Source organism: Anolis carolinensis, unplaced genomic scaffold, assembly GCF_035594765.1.
Source record: "Anolis carolinensis isolate JA03-04 unplaced genomic scaffold, rAnoCar3.1.pri scaffold_10, whole genome shotgun sequence".
NCBI lineage: Eukaryota > Metazoa > Chordata > Lepidosauria > Squamata > Dactyloidae > Anolis > Anolis carolinensis.
In genome coordinates this window covers 9,818,374-9,841,027 of record NW_026943821.1, presented here as the reverse complement: position 1 = coordinate 9,841,027, position 22,654 = coordinate 9,818,374, and the positions used below count along the sequence as shown (strand labels likewise).

Genomic DNA, 22,654 nt, shown 5'->3' with positions numbered 1-22,654 from the left:
AGTGTGTGTGTGTGTGTGTGTGTGTGTGTGTGTGTCTAAAACACAAACACACATTCATATGCATTATAGATTTATAAATTATATCAGGGATTCTCAACAAGGATTACCTGGAAGTCTAGGGTTTCACGAAGGATTACAAGGGGTTCTTGTGAGAGTTCATGATAGAGGTAGATTTATTGAGCTGTAGAAATATTATTAGTATTTTCTAAATGAAACTATTTTAAGGTTTCTTCCAGAACAATGACGACCAAACTCCATGTGTTTTGGATTCCTTCCAGCTGTTGTGGACAATGATCGGGGATTCTGGGAGCTAGAGCCCTAAACACTTGGATGACTTGTTTGGGAAATATTCCTCTAGAGCAGGTCTGTGCAGCTTGGCAGTTGTAAAGGGTCAATATATACAGATTATACACACACACACACACACTATGGTGGGCCACTCCTCCCTCCCTCCCGCCCTCCCTTCATGTTTAATCATAATTGCCTGCAACTCATCATATGACCACAAGTTTGCCTTGTCCCTTCTCTGACACCGCAAGGAAGACGAAGGGACTGGCTTTCCCCTCGCTGATTAGCCTTTCTCCTGCCTGCCTTAAGTATATGTACATGTATATATCTATCTTATACACACATTATAGATAATCCCCTTTCTTGTAATACAAAGCTTTCATATCCTCTTACCATGCTCTATAGCACAACTGGCAATTTTCCCCTCACGCCCTAAGGACGTGTCTGGTAGTGCATGGAGAAACTCTGTTTTTAGTCCATTGGGCAACAGAGTGTGATGAGACGTCCTCTCACATGGCCCAGAGTCCATCTTTTCCAACCCTGAATCAGAACTTGGGGTAGAAGGAGATGTTTCAGAGTTGGCCCTCAACTCAGACACAGGCCCACTCTTTTGCCCACCCGAGTCTTCAGTTTTAGTTGGCTGAGATTGGGCTGGGGGGTTATTCTGCTTTGGGGGAACTCCCTGGAGAGTGACAGAGTTCTCTGGCCGTGTGTTGGTCTCGTCTTTTTTCTCAGGCAGGCTCTCTACACGTGTCACAACAAAGATTTTATGGCCTCGCCCAGGACTAGAGACCGCTATCCGCCTCTCATTGCCAGGAGGAGTGGCTGGCGATGGAGGCACATTTCCAATTACCCCCCTAGATTCACATTTGATATCCCCTGGAACATTCAAGGGGGTAACTGTGTTTTCAGAGCTAAGGGCTTCCTTAGTCTTTTCGAGTGAAGGTAGCTTGGGCGACTCATCAACATAATTTAGACTGCTGTGCTTCTGAGACCGAAAAAGATCCTTCATCTCTAGTCTGTCCTCCTCCTCTTCTTCAGTGTCTGAATCTGAATCAGATGACTTGTCGTTATTTCCAGTGACTTTCTCATCTGCTGCCCCATTCTCTTGGGATGTTAATGTTTCCCCAACGTTCTCCCCTTCTTCTGGGGTGGATGCTAGGTTGCCATTCTGCCCCTCATCTTCCACTGGGCTCTCTTCCAAGGGCGCTGTCACCGTGATTTCGGGCATGGAGGCTGACTGCTGTAGTTTTTGCTCCTTCTCTTCCTTCTCTTTGGCTAGAACAAAGTTGCGCTTGCAGCCATTTTGGATCTCTGTTAGGAGGGCTTTCTGTGTCTCAATAAAGCTCTTCACCTGCAAAAGAGACCAAGGCAAGAGGATGAATCATACAAGGGAGCATAACTGCAGAAAGAGAAAAAGAGGTGCTCAGTTCATTGAAAGCAAATGTATTCTGTCCCAGAGTCTGGGGGGTGCTGGGTTAAAAATATAACAAATTTACCCATACCTATAAACACACAGACATTAAAATATACCTCATGGGAGAAGACAGTTGCTTCTGGAAGCTTTTCCTTACAAAGAACTTGGCCTCAGTTGCTCCCTGGAAAATTTATATAACAAAGGCAGCACAGTGACCAGCTAGCTGCTTTGTTGAAGCCAACATTGCATCAAGGAGCCAACATTTTATGAAGGAAACCTGAGACTACAGGTATCAGGTGATTCAGACAATGCCTTCTGCACCTTGGATGGAATTGAATTACTGCCTTGCAACATAGGAAAGCTTTAAAATGCACCTTTTCAAGTGAGGACAACTGAACAGCAATACTCCACTAAAGCTGAATTATGCCATCACTAAGGCTGAATTGGGCATCTGGAAATTGATATGGGTGCTTTATAACAGGGAAGAACACAACATGACTGAACACCAAGGCTGAATCTATGAATCTAACCTAGCTCCTGAACGCATACATTTTTGTTTAAGGAAAAAACGAGTTCACAGTGGGAGGAAAGGAAAACAAGAAATATTAAAACAAATCTGAGAACACATTGATGCTTTCTGCAAATGAACTTGAGATAACTGTTAAAGGGAGATGTTTGGGCAATTCACTCAAGATCTCATTCTGTTTCTATTCCCTCTCTTCTGTCCCACTGCCTCCATAGCATGAATATCTCCTTTTGCCATTACATAGAGAACTCATCCCTTTCTCCTCTAGGTTCAAAAAGGTCTTGTTTTGAGCAAAACCAAGAGAATAAGAAATCTGAAAATCCTCCATGGTTGAGTGGGGACTCTGAAATGGAGAAGAACTCTGGTAAGGAGTTGGGATGGGGCTCAAAGGATGCCCTGAAAATTCTCTTTCATAGATTGTTATAAACATTTGGCCTTTGAAGAATATGGATCACAGAAAAGAAGCCCCACTGAAGAGGCCCCTTTTCAATTTTACACAAAAAAGAGAATGTATAGACATTCTGTGGTGTTTCTGCTCCCCAACTGAGTGGGAGATCCAGTGGATTCCGGTGGCTTTGGATTAGCAACAGGACAAGCTCTTCCTGCCATCCTGTCACTTCCAAGGCGTAACAAGTGAATGAGGTGGCTTTGTGGTCGAGTCTGTTTATAATGTTTTGATTTCTGTTGCATGGCCAAAGCTTCTAAACATCCTTCCTTTACTCTGCAATACAAGCACAAGATGGAAGACTCATTCCGCACAAGCAGGCCACAACAGGGACATACCGATTCCTTCTTGGGCTCCCTGTCAAGGTCCAGCCGGAGCAAGGAGTGGTTGACCTTTAGGGCCAAAGACAAGGCCATGAGTCCCCCTGTCTTGATCTCATTCTCCCGCAGGTCCAGCCGAAGCAAGCGTGGGCTCTCCGCAATGAATTCTGCTACCGCCACGGCTCCTGGACAACAAAGGACACCCAATGAGCCCTAAACCCACAAGACTGAGAGTTTGCTTGCAGGGGGATCCATGTCACTGGGGAATGGGGTGGCTTAGGAAAGAATGGCTTACCCTCACAGGTCAGCTTCGTTGAAGCCAGACCCAACCTGAGCACTGAGCGGTTGCCGATGAGCCCGTTCTTCAAGTTGCGGACGCCTTCATTGCCAATGGGGTTGTGCCCCAGGTTGAGGGTCTCAAGGCTCTGGGTATGAGGCTGATAATATAAACAGGGAATGCTGTGGGTTACTGTGTTCTCAGTTCGGACACTGCTCAAGAGATTATAATCTTATATTTGTTGGATAAAAAGTAGAAGGGAAAAAAAGTTAAATTAATACAGAAGCCGATAAAAGAGAAGCTGAAAATCCATTTTTAAACCAATTTATGTTTAATTAGTTTAATCAGGGGGAGGCAGTTTTCCACAGACAGGGTGCCAGGACAGAGGGTGCTTTGAATCTCAGGCATTTCCAGTTAAAATGGCCAAATGCCCATGATGACCTTTCCTTGATACCCTGGGGACTCAATGATTTAAACATCCTAATGGCCTGACTCAGTGTAAGGCAGGTGGCTATGTTTTGTTAACAAAGGCTATCACATCATCTGGTTTTCGGTCAGAGGATGACTCACCAGTGTCATTCCCATGTAGGCCATGCCAGTGTGAGTCAGCTGGTTGTTCCACAGCACCAGCGTGACAAGGCCTTTCCGCTGCTCTTTCAGCCCCTCGCAGATGTACGCCAATCCTGGGAACCAAACAACAAAACAGCTGAGTAGACAGAAGAGATGCCAGTGGATATGTTCAAATACTTTACAGACACAGATACTGAAATTTCAACAGACAGATTTTATATAAAATCAATTTTATATAAAATTAACTAACAAACAATCCTAATCTTTCCAGATTACAAGAATTTCTTGTAAAAATAGGCTATTAACTGAAACCCATTCATACTGACATGACTGTCAGCTGCCAGTTACCTACTGAATACGACTTCAATAGTTTCAAGAATAAACCACTGAGCAAATTTTAGGGCTCAAAAAGTACCTGAAGAATTTCTAAAAATTACTTTCATTTTATTGCAGTTCCAAAATAGTTTTGTTTCAGAGTGATGTCCCATTATATTTGACATGGTAGCAACAACTAAATGAACTAAAAAACATCAAATCAACTTCCTTTGCATAAATCAGTTCAAGTCAAAGAAGTAACCCTTTTTGGCATAGGATTTGATGATCTCACCTGAGTCCAGAATGTGGTTGTTCCTCAGGTCCAGGATCTGAATGTAACAGTTGAATTTCAAGAGGTTGCCAAGCTGTGCAGAGTCCTGAAGACTGTTCAGCTTATTGTCAGCAAGGTAAAGCTCACGCAAGTTCATGTTCATTTTCAGAGCTGTCGCTTTAAAAAAAATTGCAAAGAGAAGGAACAACAAAATCAATATGCAATATGTGCTTTGTCTCTCTGGAGGCCAGTCATCTGCCTGTCCAATTTGTGAATGACTCTGCCTCAACAGAAAAGCTTGGAAAAGTTCTTAGGTTTTGATTTTTGTTTGTTTGTTTGTTTCACTTCGTTTTGGAACACAATTCCTGTCTACACAGTTCATATGCCAGTGGAGATAAGAGAAACTTTGTTCCCATATTTTGGCCGCACCCTAAATTAGTCCACCAGATAAATGATTTAGCTCTATCGAGCCTGGGCCTAGATTTCCCAACAAGCTAAACAATGACAGCTGTCTTCTTCTGCTTTCTCTTGCTGGACACTATATTTCCTGTATACAGGAAATCCCATGGAACTTCATGGCCAGGAGGAAGAAAAATAATATGTCCATTTTATATCTTTCACCATCTCTTCATCCCCAGCAGAAACAAGAAATGATAGGGATAATAATAGAAAGATGGTTGATGCTCCAGAAAAATGACAGCCAACACTAGAGAAAACAAACAGGGGCTGGGCTGTGGCGTAGGCTGGTGAGCAGCCTGCTGCAATAAATCACTCTGACCATGAGGTCATAAGTTCGAGGCCAGGCCATGGCAGGGTGAGCACCCGTCAATTAAAAAAAAAAATAGCCCCTGCTCGTTGCTGACCTAGCAACCCGAAAGATAGTTGCATCTATCAAGTAGAAAATAAGGTACCACTTATAAAGTGGGGAGGCAAATTTAACTAATTTATGATGTCGGAATGAGGAAGTGCCGTCACAGTGGATGATGAAGCAGCTGCTCCCCCCGTGGCCAGAATCGAACATCCCCTCAGGAGAAGGTTAAATTGCCTCTGCGTGTGTCTCTGTCTCGGTTCTATGTGTATATGGGCATTGAATGTTTGCCCTATATGTATATAATGTGATCCGCCCTGAGTCCCCTTCGGGGTGAGAAGGGCAGAATATAAATACTGTAAATAATAAATAAATAATAAAAACTGTTTGTAAATCAAGATGGGCAAAATGCAGCCCCTAAGACCATTTCTAATACCACAGGGTTGAATTATATTGTCCCAAAAGGCATTACACCATTTCCCAGGAAGAATTCAACAGGATCCGAGACACACTCCGTACGCAGGAGGGAGAAATACGGGGCTTGAAGGAACGCGGTGTCCGTCTCCCTGCCCTAGCGCTACCAACCAAGTTTTCTGGAGAAGCCTCCAAGGTTCATGTTTTCCGTTGCCAGTGTCAGGCGTACTTAGAAGCCCGCCAAGCCGAGTTCCCCCAAGAAGATGTCAAAGTGGCGTGGATCTACAGTCTCCTAGATGGACCAGCGGCCACTTGGGCGACGGCGCTATTTGATGCGGGTTCCACGCACCTAAGCTCCGCGCACAATTTCTTGAACCACCTTAGAAAGACCTGGGGGATCGAGGACAACGAGGAGGCGGCCGGCCATAAACTCCGGCTTCTCTTCCAAGGGGACATAGCCGAGTTCCGGGTGCTGGCTCAGAACACCGGTTGGAACGATATAGCCCTCAGAGGACAGTTTCGCGAGGGCCTTAACTTCGAGATGCAGGAAGAAATCTCTAAGGTGGATCCCCCAGAGACTCTTGAGAGACTCATCAACCATTGTTTACGAGCCGAAGCCCTGCTTGCCAACAAAAAACAGTGGCTCCGAGGCCAGAGTGGAAGAGCCGGAGTGAAACCCCCCGCTTCTGCCAGTATTCAGTCACGTCCAGTATGGAGATCCCCACCGCCAGCCCCAAACCCCATGGGGTGCGAGGAGGAGCCGATGCAGTTGGGCAATGTGCGCCCCAGACTAGATGTTGCCGAAAAGGCCCGCCGCCAACGTTTGAATCTGTGTTGGTACTGCGGGAATGGAGGGCACTTCGCCAGAGAATGTCCAGCCAAAAGAAAGCCCGTCGCCCGCCTGGCGGCGGCGTCCTCCGCGAAGCCGGAGGCGGCCGTGGCAGCTGGAGCCAAGCCGGCGGGGGAAGCCAGCGACCGGGCGTAGAGAGGCTCGACAACCCGGTCAAAAACCCCACTCAAGAGCCACAAACCGGGGTCCTATTTCTTCTGGTGGTCATGCTGTGGTCAGTGAAAAAAGGACCCGTCATGATCCATGCCATGATAGACTCAGGGGCAACAAACAATTTCATCGATAGAGAGTATGCCGACTCTCTGGGATTACAATATCATGATTTCAAGAATGCCCGGGTGGTGCAGGCCATAGATGGCCGTCCCCTAAAGACAGGTCCAGTAAGCCAATGGACTGAACCCACCAGAATGTGGATAAGGGAACACATGGAAGAAATTTCCTTCTTCGTTACCGAGGTTCCCCACTTCCCTGTGATTTTGGGAATCCCATGGCTGACACTCCACGACCCAAACATCTCCTGGTCCAACAGAGAACTACAGTTTGCCTCAAGATATTGCCAAAACCATTGTCTAGTAGCCAAGGTCTGTCATGCCACAGACGCTGAGCCCATCATCACCTTGCCCAAGAAATATTCGGACTTTTGGGATGTTTTCAATGAAAAGGAAGCCGAGAAACTACCCCCACATAGACCCTACGACTGTGCCATTGACTTGGTGGAGGGGGCCCCAATTCCGCGAGGACACCTCTACTCCCTGACTGAACCAGAGCAAGAAGCTCTCAGGGAGTTCATAGAGTCAAACCTCCGCAAGGGGTTCATCAGACCCTCTCAATCCCCAGCAGCTTCCCCAGTGATGTTTGTGAAAAAGAAGTCAGGGGACCTACGCTTGGTTGTGGACTATAGAGCATTGAACAATATCACGAAGCGGAATCGCTACCCCCTGCCTTTGATCTCGGACCTATTAGACCGGCTCCGAGGGGCCAAGGTTTACACCAAGCTGGATCTCCGGGGGGCTTACAATCTAGTACGTATCAGAGAAGGGGACGAATGGAAAACCGCCTTTCAGACCAAATTCGGATTATTTGAGTCCCTAGTCATGAATTACGGATTATCCGGAGCTCCCGCAACGTTCCAGCATTTTGTCAACGATATCTTCCAGGATTATCTAGATCGGTTCTTGATCATATATTTGGACGATTTTTTGGTGTTTTCTAGATCACAATCGGAACACGAGCAACACGTCAGAATGGTGCTACAACGACTGCGGGATCATGGACTATATGCCAAGTTAGAGAAATGCGCCTTTGATCTGCAAGAGGTAGACTTCCTGGGATACCGCGTCTCGCCACTAGGGCTCTCCATGGACCCGGCAAAGGTTTCAGCAGTATTGGAATGGCGGGCGCCAACCAACAAGAAGGAAGTACAGCGCTTCTTGGGGTTCGCAAACTACTACCGCAAATTCATCCCAGACTTCGCTCGCTGGTCTGACCCAATCACCAGCTGCATCCATGGGAAACAGCCTTTCCGCTGGACGGAGCAAGCAGAGAAAGGGTTCCACCAGCTAAAGCAGTTATTCACGACCCAGCCAATTCTACAGCACCCTGATCCTAAAACCCCTTTTGTTGTGCAGGCTGACGCCTCTGATGTGGCAATTGGGGCTGTACTCATGCACCCAGTGGGAAAACATCTTCATCCTTGCGCCTATTACTCCCGTCAACTAACAGCCCCAGAGAGAAACTACACTATTTGGGAGAAAGAACTCTTGGCCATAAAGGCAGCTTTTGAAAATTGGAGACATTGGTTGGAAGGGGCCAAATTTCCTATTGAAGTTCATACTGATCATCGAAATTTAGAGCACCTAAGGACCGCACGAAAGTTAAATCAAAGGCAGCAGCGGTGGGCTTTGTTCTTTGAACGTTTTGACTTCCTGATCCATTATGTGACCCCGGCTCAGACCAAGCAAGCAGATGCTCTATCACGGAAACCAGAGTATGCTGCAGGACGCAGAGAGACCTCAGAATCTCGATTGCTGCAACCCAAAAACTTTGCCACGCTCACAGTGGGAAACACCAAATCCACTCCAATTGAACCAACTCCCTCTAACCCAGAATCCCTTTGCACTCAAGAAATTAGAGCCAGTCAACAGGCAGATGCCTGGGCTCAAGAACAGATTCGCCAAGGACTACGTTTCCCATTCTCACTTAAGGATGGGCTACTATGCTACAGGAATCATGTTTACATCCCTCCAGGTCCCGGCAGAGAAAAAGCACTTCATCTGTGTCATGACAGCAAGCCAGCAGGACACTTTGGGCTATTTAAAACTATGCACTTGATCCTACGAGATTTCTGGTGGCCCAAGATCCGCAAGGATGTGGAGAAATATGTCAATACCTGTCCTGTATGTCAGTGTTCCAAGACACGAAAGGAGAAGCCGTCAGGGCTACTACATCCCCTTCCCACTCCTTCTCGCCCATGGGAGATAATTTCCGCGGATTTTATCACTGACCTACCACCCTCCCTTGGATTCACTACGATTCTAGTAGTGGTGGACCTTTTTACCAAGTTGGCCCATTTCATCCCCTGCGATGGTCTTCCCACAGCCAAAGAGACTGCAGATTTATTCCTTCAACATATCTTCCGACTACATGGATTGCCCAAGAGTTTAGTCACTGACCGTGGATCTCAATTCACCTCTCGGTTCTGGAAAGCACTACAAAAACTATTGGGCATAGACTCTCGTTTATCTTCGGCTCACTATCCCCAAACGGATGGGCAAACTGAGCGCACCAATGCCACTTTGGAACAATACCTTCGCTGTTATGTAAACTACCAACAGGACAATTGGGCGTCCCTATTACCTCTATCGGAATTTGCTTACAACAATGGTGTCCAGGCTTCAACTAAAGAAACCCCGTTCTTTGCAAACTATGGTTTCCATCCACGTTTCTTTCCTTCTGTCATTGAAACCTCAGAAGTCCCTGCAGCGGAGGACTGGCTGCAGGAACTCACAGCGGTGCAACAACTCTTGCACCAGCAACTGGATCAAGCCAAGGAGGACTATAAACGCCACGCTGACGGTCATCGCCAGCCGGGCCCCGAGATCAAGGTAGGAGATCGGATTCTGTTGTCCACTCGCTTTTTGCCCTCCCACCGTCCCTGCCGGAAGTTAGATGCCCGTTTCATTGGTCCCTATCCAGTGGTGGCGCAACTTAACCCAGTGACTTTCAAACTCCAACTTCCGCGCTCCATGCGCATTCATCCGGTGTTTCATCGTTCCCTGCTCCTTCCGGCGGAAGGTGTACGCCCCGATGCGAGCCGGCCAGCCCCCGCCCCTGTTTTGGTGGACGGGGAGGAGGAATTCGAGGTTCAGGACATTTTGGATTCTCGCTTTCATCGCCGCCGCCTTCAATATCTCATTGACTGGGTGGGTTTTGGCCCCGAAGAACGCTCTTGGGAAGACGCTTCCACAGTCCATGCCCCCGACTTAGTCCGCCGCTTCCATCAGGCCTACCCTGCCAAGCCGCGGCCCCGCGACTCGAGGAGAGGGGCCATGTTTGAGGGGGGCCTTGAGGGCGGGGATAGTGTGATGACTCATGGGCCTTGTAGTCCTGTTCCTAGTACTATTGTGGCAGACGAAGAGGAAAACATGGGATTTTCGCCGGTTCAGCCAGAGCCGGAGCCTCTCCACCTGGAGGATGTTTGCCCTCAAGAATTCAGCCAAACAGGCCTCGGGCAGAACTCCCCCCCCCCCCCCCCGTTTTCCCGGAGGGACAATTATACTAGAGATAGAGGAGTCAGAGAGGCTAATCGCCGGAGCCTGAGAATCGCTGCCAAACAACTAGCTGATTAGGTCTGCTTCCCTTGGGAAATTCTAAGGAGTCATGCATCTGGACAGAGTTGGGTTTCGCTTCTCGTTCTCTAGGGAAAGTGTTCTGTTGGCGGGAAAACGAGACCCAATATAGGTGTTTGTCGCAAGGGGAACTTTGCGGAGTCAATTGATCAGCTTGAGGAGAGAGATCGTGCGTGGACTTCGTAATCCCAGTTCCTTGCTTCCCGGATCAAGTTTCAAGCCTTGCCTTGTTTCACGTTTTGCCACGGACTTTGTTTCATGCTTCATGTTTGCCTCGTTTCAAGTCTTGGATCAAGTCAAGAATCAAGTTTAATTCCAGCCTTGTTGTCAAGCTTCATTGGACTATAAAGACTCTGTTATTTCCCCACACTATTGCTTGGCAAAGTGTGTGTTTCGGTCAAGTGGATTAAAACTTTGAACTCTAATATCTTATATTGGACAATACATTTCTGGACTATATTTGACCTCATCTGAAAGGTCTGCTTCTGAACTATATTCTTCACTTGTTTTTATTGTTTTTATATATTTCTTTAATAAAGATATTAGATAGAGTCTGGCCTCTGCGCATGGTTATTGGTGTTCTGCAGCCTGGGTCCTGACAGTTCTGCTCATTTGTAGATACATGGAACAAACAAACAAACAAACAAAACATCACAAGGTTAAATGGAGTGTGGTATTTGTCCTTGAGCTCATAGGATGCAGCAGCCGTAACCAAAGGAGATTCAAACTTCATTCATTATTGCTACAGGTCTGCATTTTATAGTTTCCTGAGGCTGGTTCTAATTCATTATGAAAGCTCTCAGCAAGAATGCAGAAACTTAGCCACTGGTGTTGCATTCAGTAAATTTGCTACTGCCTCTCAGCACCTCGCACCAACCTTAAGAGGCACAAAAGACCTCTTTCAGTGCTGGAGTTCAACATTAACCATGATACTTGGTTTCATACTTGAAAGAACAAACACGCAGAGGCTGGTTAGGGCTCCTAGCTAATCGTTCCCTCCAGTCGAAAAGAAAAATAAGTACACGCACTATAAACAATAAGAACAGATCAGAACACCAATGTGCTACTGTCTAGGCCATCCGATTCAGGGTCCACTCAATGGTTCCATTGAAAGCCAAAGGCAAACTAGCATGAGGCATCTAACTTCCCCTGATAGACTTCAGAAAGCTAGATTGAAGCTTGTGGCATTTTGTTTTTACTAAGGAAAGGTTAGCCCCTACATGCCTTGTGTAGACTAGGAGGCAAGTGTGAATGGCCCAAAAAAGAAAAAAAGACAACTAAGTTACAACCAAACATTTCCAAACTGGGAGGACTAAATGTTTTAATCCTTCAAAGGGAGTAGCTTCCTGATGTAAGCTTTTCCTTGTTTTCTTTTCTACTGCCATATTGGTTTTTCATTTCTTGGTCATGAGGTAAGACTGTAAAACAAGCCTCCGTCCTCAACTTAAGAGAAGTGAATTCACAAATTGTTCCATATTTTTAACTTGCGTCTTGTGTTTAACCTTTGTTCTGTGTATTTTAATATGTATTTTGTAGAAAAATATGTTTAAATATGTGCATTTTATATAATGTTTTAGATTTTGCGTTTTTAGCAACATTGTAACTCGCATTGAGCTGGTAAAGGGGTGAAGAAAGGTGGATAAAAAATAAAATTATCATCATCATAATTATTATTACTACTACTCACATACTGTCTCATCTTTCCTTTAGCTCCTGATCTTCTCTCACTAAGGAGATCCACAGAACACTATGCCTCCTTCCTGTCCCCTCTATCTTGGTCACTAGGGTCTGCTAGACTCTCACAAGCAGATGCTGTGGCAGGTGATGAGGCAACATCAAAAAGGCAAGGCTACCTAGCCACTTATCACTAGCGTTCACACTTTGGGATACTACTAGACTTCTCCAGCCAGTTGTAGTCCAAAAGAGTCATTTTTTCAAGCTCTGGCTATGTCAAATATCAACTGTGCACACTTATTCTGCTCTAATGGCCAGAAGCTATAACAACAACAACAATCTACCATCACAGAAACAAGCTGCCTACAAGCCAACTGCATTCACCATGGCAGGATAGAATACAACTACAGTTAAAGGTAGAGAGGCAGGGAAAGGAAAACATGAACTACCACAATGAGTGAGAAAAGCCAATTCAATATATTCACCTAGCAACATGAGGGGGCGCCCTGACAGGCTTGCATTCTCCAGGTGCAGGACAGTTAGGCTGTTGCTGATGCGCAATGCACGAGCCACAAACGGTGCAGAGTGATCCAGCAGTGGCGTATTGCGGGCATCCAAGTACTGGAGACAGTTTGTCTGCAAGAAAATGCAAAAGTCAGGGAGACTCATGTCTGCGTCACATCTTTTTCAAAACAGTACGATGATATAAGCGTTGTAAACACATTTGTTCGGCTCAGGGCTCATCAGGTGCCTGTTGCCAAACTAATGCTTTGAAACATGCAGTCATGTTACTGAGTCATTAGTTGTTATCATTTCAAGTTGGCTTTCAAGTCAATTCTGACTTACTGCAACCCTATCACAACATTTTCTTGGCAAGATTTGTCCAGAGGGGATTTGCCACTGCCTTTCTCTTAGACTGAAAGAGTGTAACCTGTTCACAGTCCCACAAGTGGCATTTCATGACTTAATGGATATTTGAACCCTGGTCTCGCAGAGAACTGGTTCCACACTCAAGCCACTACACAACACTGGCTCCCACTGAATCATTAGGACGTTCCTAAAGCAGAGGTGTGCAATGTGGTGGTGGAGTCCTCTCTATATTGTTGGCCTTCATTGTTAGCTGTACTGTCTAGGGCTGATGAAAGCTACAGTCTGACAACATCTAAGAACTGAGCTTTACCCATCTCCACCCACTCACGATGAGATGGATCTACACTAACAGATAGGGCATTGAGTCAAAGTTTGAAAATCAGTTTCATCTCAAAATAATTTCCCCCAAACTACTAATCTATGTTAGACTTGCACCACGCAGAAACAAGTTCTCCAGTGGTCTTGGAGACAGTTCAGTGGTGGGACATCTGATCTGTAAGCACATGGCCCTAGGCTCATTTCCTGATATACCAAGGACTCCTGCCAGAGATCCTCCAGACATATCACTAGTCAGAACTGACAGTAACAGGCCCAATAATCTCACTTATTTCAAGGTAGCCTTATACACAGAGAGATCTGTGAGAGAGCATAATGGAGTGTTGGACTAGGACTCCAGGAGACCAAGGCTCAAACCCCCAACTTGAACACATAAACCCACCAGGTGACCATGGTCAAACTATTTTGGGGGAAGTCAAAGGTGGCAATCCTCCCCAAAATAAGTCTTGCCAAGAAAATCCCATGATAAAGCTGTCGTAACTTGGAAACTACTTGAAAGCAAAAAACCCAAACCTCATCTTAAATCTCAAGTGTTCAGATGCGCAAAGATAAATGAAAGAAACATCAAGCCAGGTTGTGGGGATGTTCATTTGAGGTAATATATATGTTGGTCCAAATCCGTACAACAGAAAGAACAAATAGCATTTGCAGGATTAGCCCTCACCCTACAATTCCTCTTGGCCGGGACTAACTTTTCACTGATGGAAGGGAAAAATATTCCACCAACAGCTAGAAAAAGCAAAAGCAATAAGCTTGTTAACGCCAGAGATTATTGAATTCCTGAATGGTCAGAGAATGGCAAAAAGGTTTATCTTCCCTGCAAGGGGGCTGGGTCCCACTGGGGTCCCGATGTCTGCAACAGACAGAGCGGCGCAAATGAGTCTGCATTCCTCTCACCAGGCCAGACGAGTGTGTGTGTTGTGTGTATAGATTTGCTGCTCACTAGGCCCGTGAAATTGTGGAGAACCTGCCAAATCTCTGCCTTAAAACAAAGAGCTTCCCTTCCCCTCTTCCTAAAAATATTCTGTAGACAAAAAGGGAAATTAAGGCCTTTTGCAGCACTGCCTGTCACTGGTGATAGTAGTTTGATAATAAAGCTTGGGCTGAGCGTGGAAGATGCAGCCCCAATTAATTTTCTCCTATGCTGTCTACAAGCAACAGCCTTAAAGATGGTGGGATATTTCAATACAAACCTTCCTCATCATGTGCGCAGCAGCTTGCCAACCTCGAGTGCCAATGTGTTTGTTAAAGGAAATGTTGAGGTGTGTGGCTGACTCATAGTATTCAATCATATCAAACAGTGCTGAGGCACCCTAGCAAAGACAAAAGAGGGGGATGGAGACAGGAAAAAACATCAACATCAAGGCAGAAGTCTCTTGGCAAAAGACATCACACTTTATGTCAGGTGCAAAACATTGATGTGGAATTATGTGCAAGTTCTCTTTGATGTGAAGAAAGATTGGCAGGACAGTTAATCAAAAGCAGGTCTCCTCTTTCTCAAGGCATACTACCCTAACTGTGTGTATTCTGCCTTGTCTGATGGAGCCCATCCACAATGCACAGTTATAACATCCTGATTCCACTGTAATTGCAATACTTCCTGAGATTTGTAGTTTAGAAAGCAATGCTTAAAATTATCTGCCAAAAATGATCCCAGATAGGGATGTAGAAAACTGATTCACACCAACCAAAACACCTCACAACTCCTTATGGAGCCTGATCTGAAGCCCAACACAGTATAGTACATTCCAAAGAATGAAAGGTGTGACATAATGCAAATCTATCTATTTATCAGCACCTGGCTGAAGCAGCTATCAGACATTTTCATAAATATCCCAGTAAAACAGTCTTCACTCTGAGTTGAAGAATCTAGATACAGTACCTGCAAAAACTGAAAGGCTACATCTATTAAAAGAATTATAATAATTCTTGTTCTTATTCCTGCTGAGAAGATTGCTTTATATATATAAGCATATCCATCATCTATATGTTGCCCAGACATTTGTGTACTTTTGAGAGCAGGGTTTGTGTTTACTAACTTATTTATGTATGTATGAACTTATATTTATACCATGATATAAAATGGAATTATTAGTGTTTCAATTAAAATATTAACTTAACATAAAATGTAAATAATTCCAATTTGATAACGGAATTTCATAGAGGTCTCACCCATTATAAAGCAGAAATACCTGGGTGTTATTAAGTCAGTTCTTATTTGCTTTTTCCCGTTCTAGTGTTTCATATTACTGTGTAACAGAAACTATTAAAATAAGATATTCCAGAAGATTTCTTTATTTCATTTATGAGCTGCCAGATTCAGGGAGAAAACAGAATTGGGAAATGGCCCCAGGCAATGGAATAACTAGTCCTGGCCCTGAAAAACCAGTAAGGCAAGGCAAGGTAAGGCAAAGCAAAGCAAAGCAACAACTCAGGGCAGCTTTTCACCTGATCAAAAAAAGGATTTATTTTGCAGGGTTGGGCTTAACCTCCCCAAGAAGCCTGTTGATAGAACATACCAAATCAGAATATCATATTTAGGCAAGATTGGGATAATTTATATGAAGAGGCAGCTAGATCCTTCTGTAATGCTATAAATGAGATGAATTACATGTTTGTGGGCTATAGAGGAGATAGGGGTTGAAGCTGACTGTCAGCTTAGAAGTAAGTAAAATAAGGGGTGATTTTTTTAGTCTTGGGATGCAAATTCTAAAGCACTGGGCCATGCACAGCAACAAGGCATCCTCCTGGTTTCAACGGGTACCAGATTATGATGTTATTACTAAATGCTATAGCTGTACTTTGTCATCTCTCCCATGCTGTTTTCCAACAGTGAATAGCTGCTGGTAAAGGAAAGTGAGTTAAATCAGCTACAGTGTGGGTTGGAAACCAAAGGAGTAATAATAATGTAAGTTGCTGTGAGCTATCCGAGCTGTATGGTCATGCTCCAGAAGCAGCCAGGGAAAAAGGAACCGCCCCAGACAGGAAGCAGCCAGCCTTTGAAGCTGCAAGGCTATTCAGTGCTAATCAAGCTGGCCAATTACACATTCAAACCCGACTCAAACAGACAAAGAGTTCTTTCTCCACCCTGGACATTATTCCACAGGTATATAAACCCCACTTGCCTAGTTTCCAACAGACCTCACAACCTCTGAGGATGCCTGCCATAGATGTGGCCGAAATGTCAGGAGAGAATTCTTCTGGAACATGGCCATACAGCCCGGAGAATTCACAGCAACCCAGTGATTGCGGCCATGAAAGCCTTCAACAACACAATAATGATATAATATTGTCTGATAGGACTCCTCAGTAAGCCTTCCTGATGGAGCATTTGTGAAATTCTACAGCAAGAGCCCTGTCCCAAATCCAGCCTTACAACGAAAGCTCTCTATAACCAAAATCTCAAGACTAAACTGTATGTGGTATTATAGGACTCTGTCTGGTGAAATATTCAGAAGGACATGGGCCAGGGACATAAATGTTTATTATACATCTACATAGGTTACATACGTCTTCATCTAGGTTTGTTTGCTCCAAATCTACTATTTTGAACTGGAGGCGCTTAAATATCTCTTCCAGAGCCTCGCAGGCCTTGTAATCCAACTTCTCCCCTGGAAAAATAAAAATACAAATGTTAAATTTGCAAGAGCTTAGAAACATACTTTTTGGATAAATATCCCAGAATTCCCTAGCCAGCATGAATATTATGGGAAATGAAAAAAAGAAAAGAGAACTCTCGATTTTCTTGGAAAACTATAGAATCATAGAATAGTAGAGTTGGAAGAGACCTCATGGGCCATCTAGTCCAACCCCCCGCTAAGAAGCAGGAAATCACATTCAAAGCACTCCCGACAGATGGCCATCCAGCCTCTGCTTAAAAGCCTCCAAAGAAAGAGCCTCCACCACAGCCCGGGGGAGAGAGTTCCACTGTCGAACAGCTCTCACAGTGAGGAAGTTCTTCCTGATGTTCAGGTGGAATCTCCTTTCCTGTAGTTTGAAGCCATTGTGGTAACCTGTCCTGATTTTTTCTAATATACAGGACAAGTGAACTTAAATCCCAATTTTTACTGTACTACAACACAGGTTTCTAACTGTACAATGGAAATGAAGAATGTTAAGAGGTCTGGCCTCCATTCCTGTCACAAAGCCAAATAACCTGAAGCGGCGGCTGGTTCTCCTCCTCCTGCCCCATCACATGCCATCTGCTCAGCTGTCATGTAGACTCTCCTGCTTTTCTGCTCCAATGAAGTCCCCACCCTCCCAGGCCTGAGGCTCTGACAATTTGTCTGCCCTACCCAGTAGATCCATGCTCTCTTTGGCAACTAAGACTTTACAAGCAAAGTCAGTACACAAACCCACCCTGAAGTCAGCAACCTGCCTCTGCGGCAGAAACAGGATGTTCACTGATGTGTTTTGAAGGAAGAAGGGAGTCTCAAGTTACAAAACAACAGGTATAAATCATAACATCACAGACTTTGAAAAAGTTGTGACCTTCTTGACCAAACCATTGCCATGCAGTGAAACACAACTAAAGTCCCCAAACAGGATTTCATCCAAACTCTGCTGAAAGAGGGAGGTTCTACTATCATCTAAGACAGTCTATTTCCACTGTTGGAGAGCTCTCAAAGTAAAAAAAAAAAAAAAAGACTTTTTTTCGAATGTTTAACATGAATCTTTTTTCTTGTACTTTGAATGCGCTCGTTTGTGATCTAGTTTCTGCAGCAGCAGAAAACAAACTCATTGCATCTTCTACATGACATCCCTTCAGATATTTTAAGATGACTATCATGTTCACCTCTCACTCTTCTCTTCTCCAAGTTAAATGACTCCATGTAACTCCAATCAAGGTTGTGTGTGTGTCTGCCTGCCTCACATTGCAAAGATTGTATCTGTATCTGCAATGTGATTGTTCCCATGTGCCAACATGGTTGCACAATCTGGTGTGCTTCCAAAAATTTGCAAGCTTTTTTAAATTACACCAGGAACCAGAAAAAAAGAATGAAAAGATAGAGGGAGGCAAAAGTCTGTGCCAGCTTTTGGCGCAACATATTTCACGATCTCACCAGCCAAAACAAGACCTCTGAGTTCGCCAATTTACATATTATGCCTTAAATAGTTCCAGAATCAGTAACCCTAATTATTCAATCCTCACACCACAGCTTGTTGTCCCCAAAGGTGATTATTTTCAAGTGCAGATAAATGGAGTAAAAATCCTGAGAAAGAAATTTGGGAGATCACACCCAGAGAAGAATACCCACAGTAGGCAAGAAATTATAATCTCCACTCTATCAGTAGGAGGCTTGGGAACCTACCTTTCAGATCCAGGCAGTCTATCCTGGGCGTCAGGTCTTTAAATTCCTGTAACAGAGCAGAAGTTTAGTACACACAGAAGAGAACTAGTTTAAGATAGGGGAGCAAAGAAAGCAGTGTACTAATCTCCATATTTCAAAAGACCTAAACATGGCAAGTGACATCTAGCTTTCACTTTGACTCAAAAAATTATTCAGGAACCAGCTCAGATTCTGAGTTATGTCAAAGTCCAGTTTCAGGAAGACCCCAAAAATAGCCAACTCCCCTGAGGTAGATCATTCTCAGGTCTAGTTTCAATTTTTAGAAATTAATCTGCACTATGATTCTGTATTGGACAGGGCTTTCATTTCATATGGAACTACAAGTTCCCAAAGGAATGTCTGTAAATTTTGAGGTGGAGAAGGGACACAAAAGCTCACTTCTTCTCCTACCAGACTTGCAATTGTTGTATTTGTTTCCCAGGATGCCTGGAATGAAGAGACATCTATAGCACTGATTCAGGCATTCTAGGGCAATAAATACGGGGCCTGGCAACCCAACAGGAGAGTTGGTGACTTTAGCCCCCTGTCAACAGCAACCTTCCAAACTTGTGGGGATCATGAAAAGGGAAGATGTTTGCAATTAGCACGAATTGTTCCAGTCACAGCTTGAGAGTCTGCATCTAACAGAAGGAGGCCTTAATAATAACCATCATCATCATCATCATCATCATCATCATCATCATCATCATCATCTTCATCATCATATAATTTAATTATTAACCTAAATGTTTATTCTGCTTGTATGTTGTTTTAAGGTATCCAATAGTTGTCTATATGTAAAGCCACCTTTAGTCCCCTTTGGGATAGAGAAAGGCAGGGTATAAATAGGGTAAATACATAAATAAATAAAAAATTATTTACACCCCACCACCATCTCTCGGAAGGGATTCACGGCAGCTTACATGGCAACAAAAGTGCAATACAGAACACAAAACACTTTATTGCTCTATGAAAAGATCTGCTCTTTCTCCTTGCTCCAGCTGCAAGGCATATAGCATTTTTCTAAGAAAATACTGATCACACTCCCTTTTGATGAGTGCCTAGGAATTAATACTCTAGAACAAAAGGCACAGACCTCCTCATTCTTAGATTTTGAAATATTTTCCCCAAGGCTTAGGTACGGCTTGTAAAAACTGTAATCTCAAGCATATTGGTGATTTTAGTCCCAACATAAAATTAGTATGTGGTCCCTGAAGATTATCTTTGAAACTTAATTTAGCCCCGGAGTTTTAAAAAAATCCTCATCTAGTAGCTCATCCTGCTCCAAAGGTCTGTTCCACCTTTTTTCCCAAAGTGGAAAAGGCTGCTCTAGGACCAATGCAAAGACATGCCTCACCCTGCATTTGTCAGGTGAATGTAATGGGATGTGAGAAAAAACCCACACTATCATTGAAGAGCATATGGCATACGTGCAAAAAATCCTAGGTTGCATCCTAGTGCAGGTGGAGGGGATAACCAGGTAGATCAAGGAGGATCTGGAACTCACAAGAGAGCTGTCCTATCTGCCAGCAAGGACAACACCAAGCTAGATAGAGCAGTGCCTTGACCCAAAATAGAAGGCAGTTCTGCCTATTCCTCATTAGCTAAACCTACCCAAAATAACCCCCAATGGAGTCCTGTGATTCAGTTCCAAGAGAAGACAATGGCTTTTGAGTGAGCCTTTGTTTGATCATTGCTGCCTTCGGTTCCAGCTACAACCAGCTCTTTGTGGTGTTTCTGAAAACCCACCTCTTGTTTTCACAGCCAGATCTAATCAATGTTTGTCCTGTACACTGAAGGGAATGCACATACCTGGATCTGCTTCAGGAGTTTGGGTATCTGCTTGCAGTTTAATTTCTGACAAGCCTGCTTGTAAGCCGTGAGAATTTCTTCCACAGTCACATTTTGAGCTGAAATGGAGATGGAAAAGAAGAAGATGAGTGCAGTGTCTACATGGCTACATGTCCATTTCATTCAGGCCAAAGCACTTTCAAGAGTGCAGGACTGCACTCATCTTATGGAGACAACAGGGCAAAAGTTCAGGAAGTGAGGTTTAAAGGTACACAGACATAACACAGCCAGGAAAAGTAAGGACTACCACTCCCAGAATCCCCCAGCCAAGATTCTAGAAGTGGTAGTCCTAAAGGGAACTTTGCCATGTTCTGAAATATAACTGCAAGACTGATAAATTAAGTATAATTTAAATTTTATCTTAGAAGAAGGAATACTTTTAAACACATACACACACAATTCCAAATCTCTAGTGCCAGCCTTTGGTTTCTAGGATTTTTCCAGCCCTGTCAGGAAAGCTAAGGTTTTTGCTGGTGTTAGCAGATGTTGCATAAGCGGGTGATTTGCCAGAATTCTGACAGACACCACAAAGGGTTGCTCACTGAGGCAAGGAATTGGGCACTTGAGGCCCACATCACCAAATCAGGGCCAGGTGCATGAAGCAGCAATTCAACAAAAGCTTCTGGATTCTCATTGCTGAGCACTCCTCATGTACAAAGCACCGACAATATTTCTTCCCTTAGTACCCACAAAGTGCATTTTGCTTCAGGTGTTCAGAGCTGCATGACAGACACTTTTCAGAACATCAACATAATATGGGGGCAGTTTAATCACATGTTTGAGAGTTTTAGCTAAGGCTGCTTTAGTTGTGTTCATGAGGGCTTGGCATTGCCGAAAATGTTCTAGGTCTTTGGATAATGGAAGTGTGTTATCCAAAAGTTAGCAGGTTCCATTACAAACTAGAAAAATGTTCTCTTCTTTGTCTATGCCTCTATACCAGTGATTCTCAACCTGTGGGTGCCCTGATGTTTTGGCCTTCAACTCCCAGAAATCCTAACAGCTGGTCAAGTGGCTGGGATTTCTGGGAATTGTAGGCCAAAACACATGGGGACCCATAGGTTGAGAACCACTGCTCTATACTAAGGCTAGAATATGCTGGTAATATAAAAACTGCTAATTTTATTTCTAGAGTATAATGGTCTATAAGGACCAACATGGTACAGTAATCAGATGCTGGACTATGGCTCTTGGAAATCAGGTTCAAATCCCCAATTAGGGCATATCTAGACTGCTTAAAATTACTAGAGAATCCAAAATTTTGTTCTTGTTCCTTCCTATTTTAATTTCATACACATTTTGATAATCCCAAAATATATTCTTAGGTCTCCATAGGATCAATGACTTTTTATATCTGCTTCACAACTGAGTTTATTCTAACCCAGAACACAATCAGAAAGAACAGCAACAAAATCTGACACATTTCAATCAGTCTGGATGTTCTCTTAGCCATGAACAAAGCTAACATTTTGATAAGATTCTTTTTCAGGAGATACAAAGAACTAAGATACTGGTGACCAGGCTATGAAACTCTACTTGACCATGGAAACCTGTGGTCACAGACAAGTCACACTCAGTGTCAGAGGAATGGAAAGGCAAACCTTTTTCGAATAAATATTACAAAAAACAAAAAACAAAAGCAAAACAAATATGACAGGTTCATCTTATGATCACAGTAAATTGAGAAGACTCTGAGGCATACAACAATGGAATATCCTGAATAGTTTTAGCATTACTGGTAGATGCTTATTCTGCCCTAGGTGCCTGTCTGCTCTCTCACCTCCACTGACCTGCTCTTCCTTAAAAAAGGAGGCATTTCTTGGGCAGACGGCAATTAGGGGTATATTCTTTAGGCAATAGTTCTTGGCAGCCTGTGAAAGCTGCCTTCGGAGCAACCTTCTGCACAAACATTCTCAGGATTAAGCAACATCAGCCTTGTGGTTCAAGTCTGAAGCCTTGTGTTGGCATGTAGAGAAAGAAAAGTCATTCAATAGACACAAACATAGAAGCAGGTGGAGGGCAACTCTGAAGGCTCCAGGATCATAGAATCATAGAATAGTAGAGTTGGAAGAGACCACATGGGCCATCCAGTCCAACCCCCTGCTAAGAAGCAGGAAATCGCATTCAAAGCACCCCCGACAGATGGCCATCCAGCCTCTGCTTAAAAGCCTCCAAAGAAGGAGCCTCCACCACGGCCCCGGGGAGAGAGTTCCACTGTCGAATAGCCCTCACAGTGAGGAAGCTCTT

General features: G+C 44.2%; 1 protein-coding gene across 1 annotated transcript in view; it reads right to left on the bottom strand.

Moving 5' to 3' along the window:
- Positions 1-22,654, bottom strand: part of ppp1r37 (protein phosphatase 1 regulatory subunit 37) — a 73,874-nt gene that overhangs the window by 3,894 nt on the left and 47,326 nt on the right. Inside the window, exons 2-11 of the mRNA XM_003222900.4 lie at positions 20,372-20,469; positions 18,542-18,587; positions 16,740-16,840; positions 14,423-14,542; positions 12,509-12,659; positions 4,451-4,606; positions 3,844-3,956; positions 3,292-3,433; positions 3,015-3,181; positions 682-1,642 (exon numbers count right to left, since the gene is read on the bottom strand). Of these exons, the coding sequence (XP_003222948.3) occupies positions 682-1,642; positions 3,015-3,181; positions 3,292-3,433; positions 3,844-3,956; positions 4,451-4,606; positions 12,509-12,659; positions 14,423-14,542; positions 16,740-16,840; positions 18,542-18,587; positions 20,372-20,469 (2,055 nt within the window). The remainder of the gene's footprint in view (positions 1-681; positions 1,643-3,014; positions 3,182-3,291; positions 3,434-3,843; positions 3,957-4,450; positions 4,607-12,508; positions 12,660-14,422; positions 14,543-16,739; positions 16,841-18,541; positions 18,588-20,371; positions 20,470-22,654) is intronic.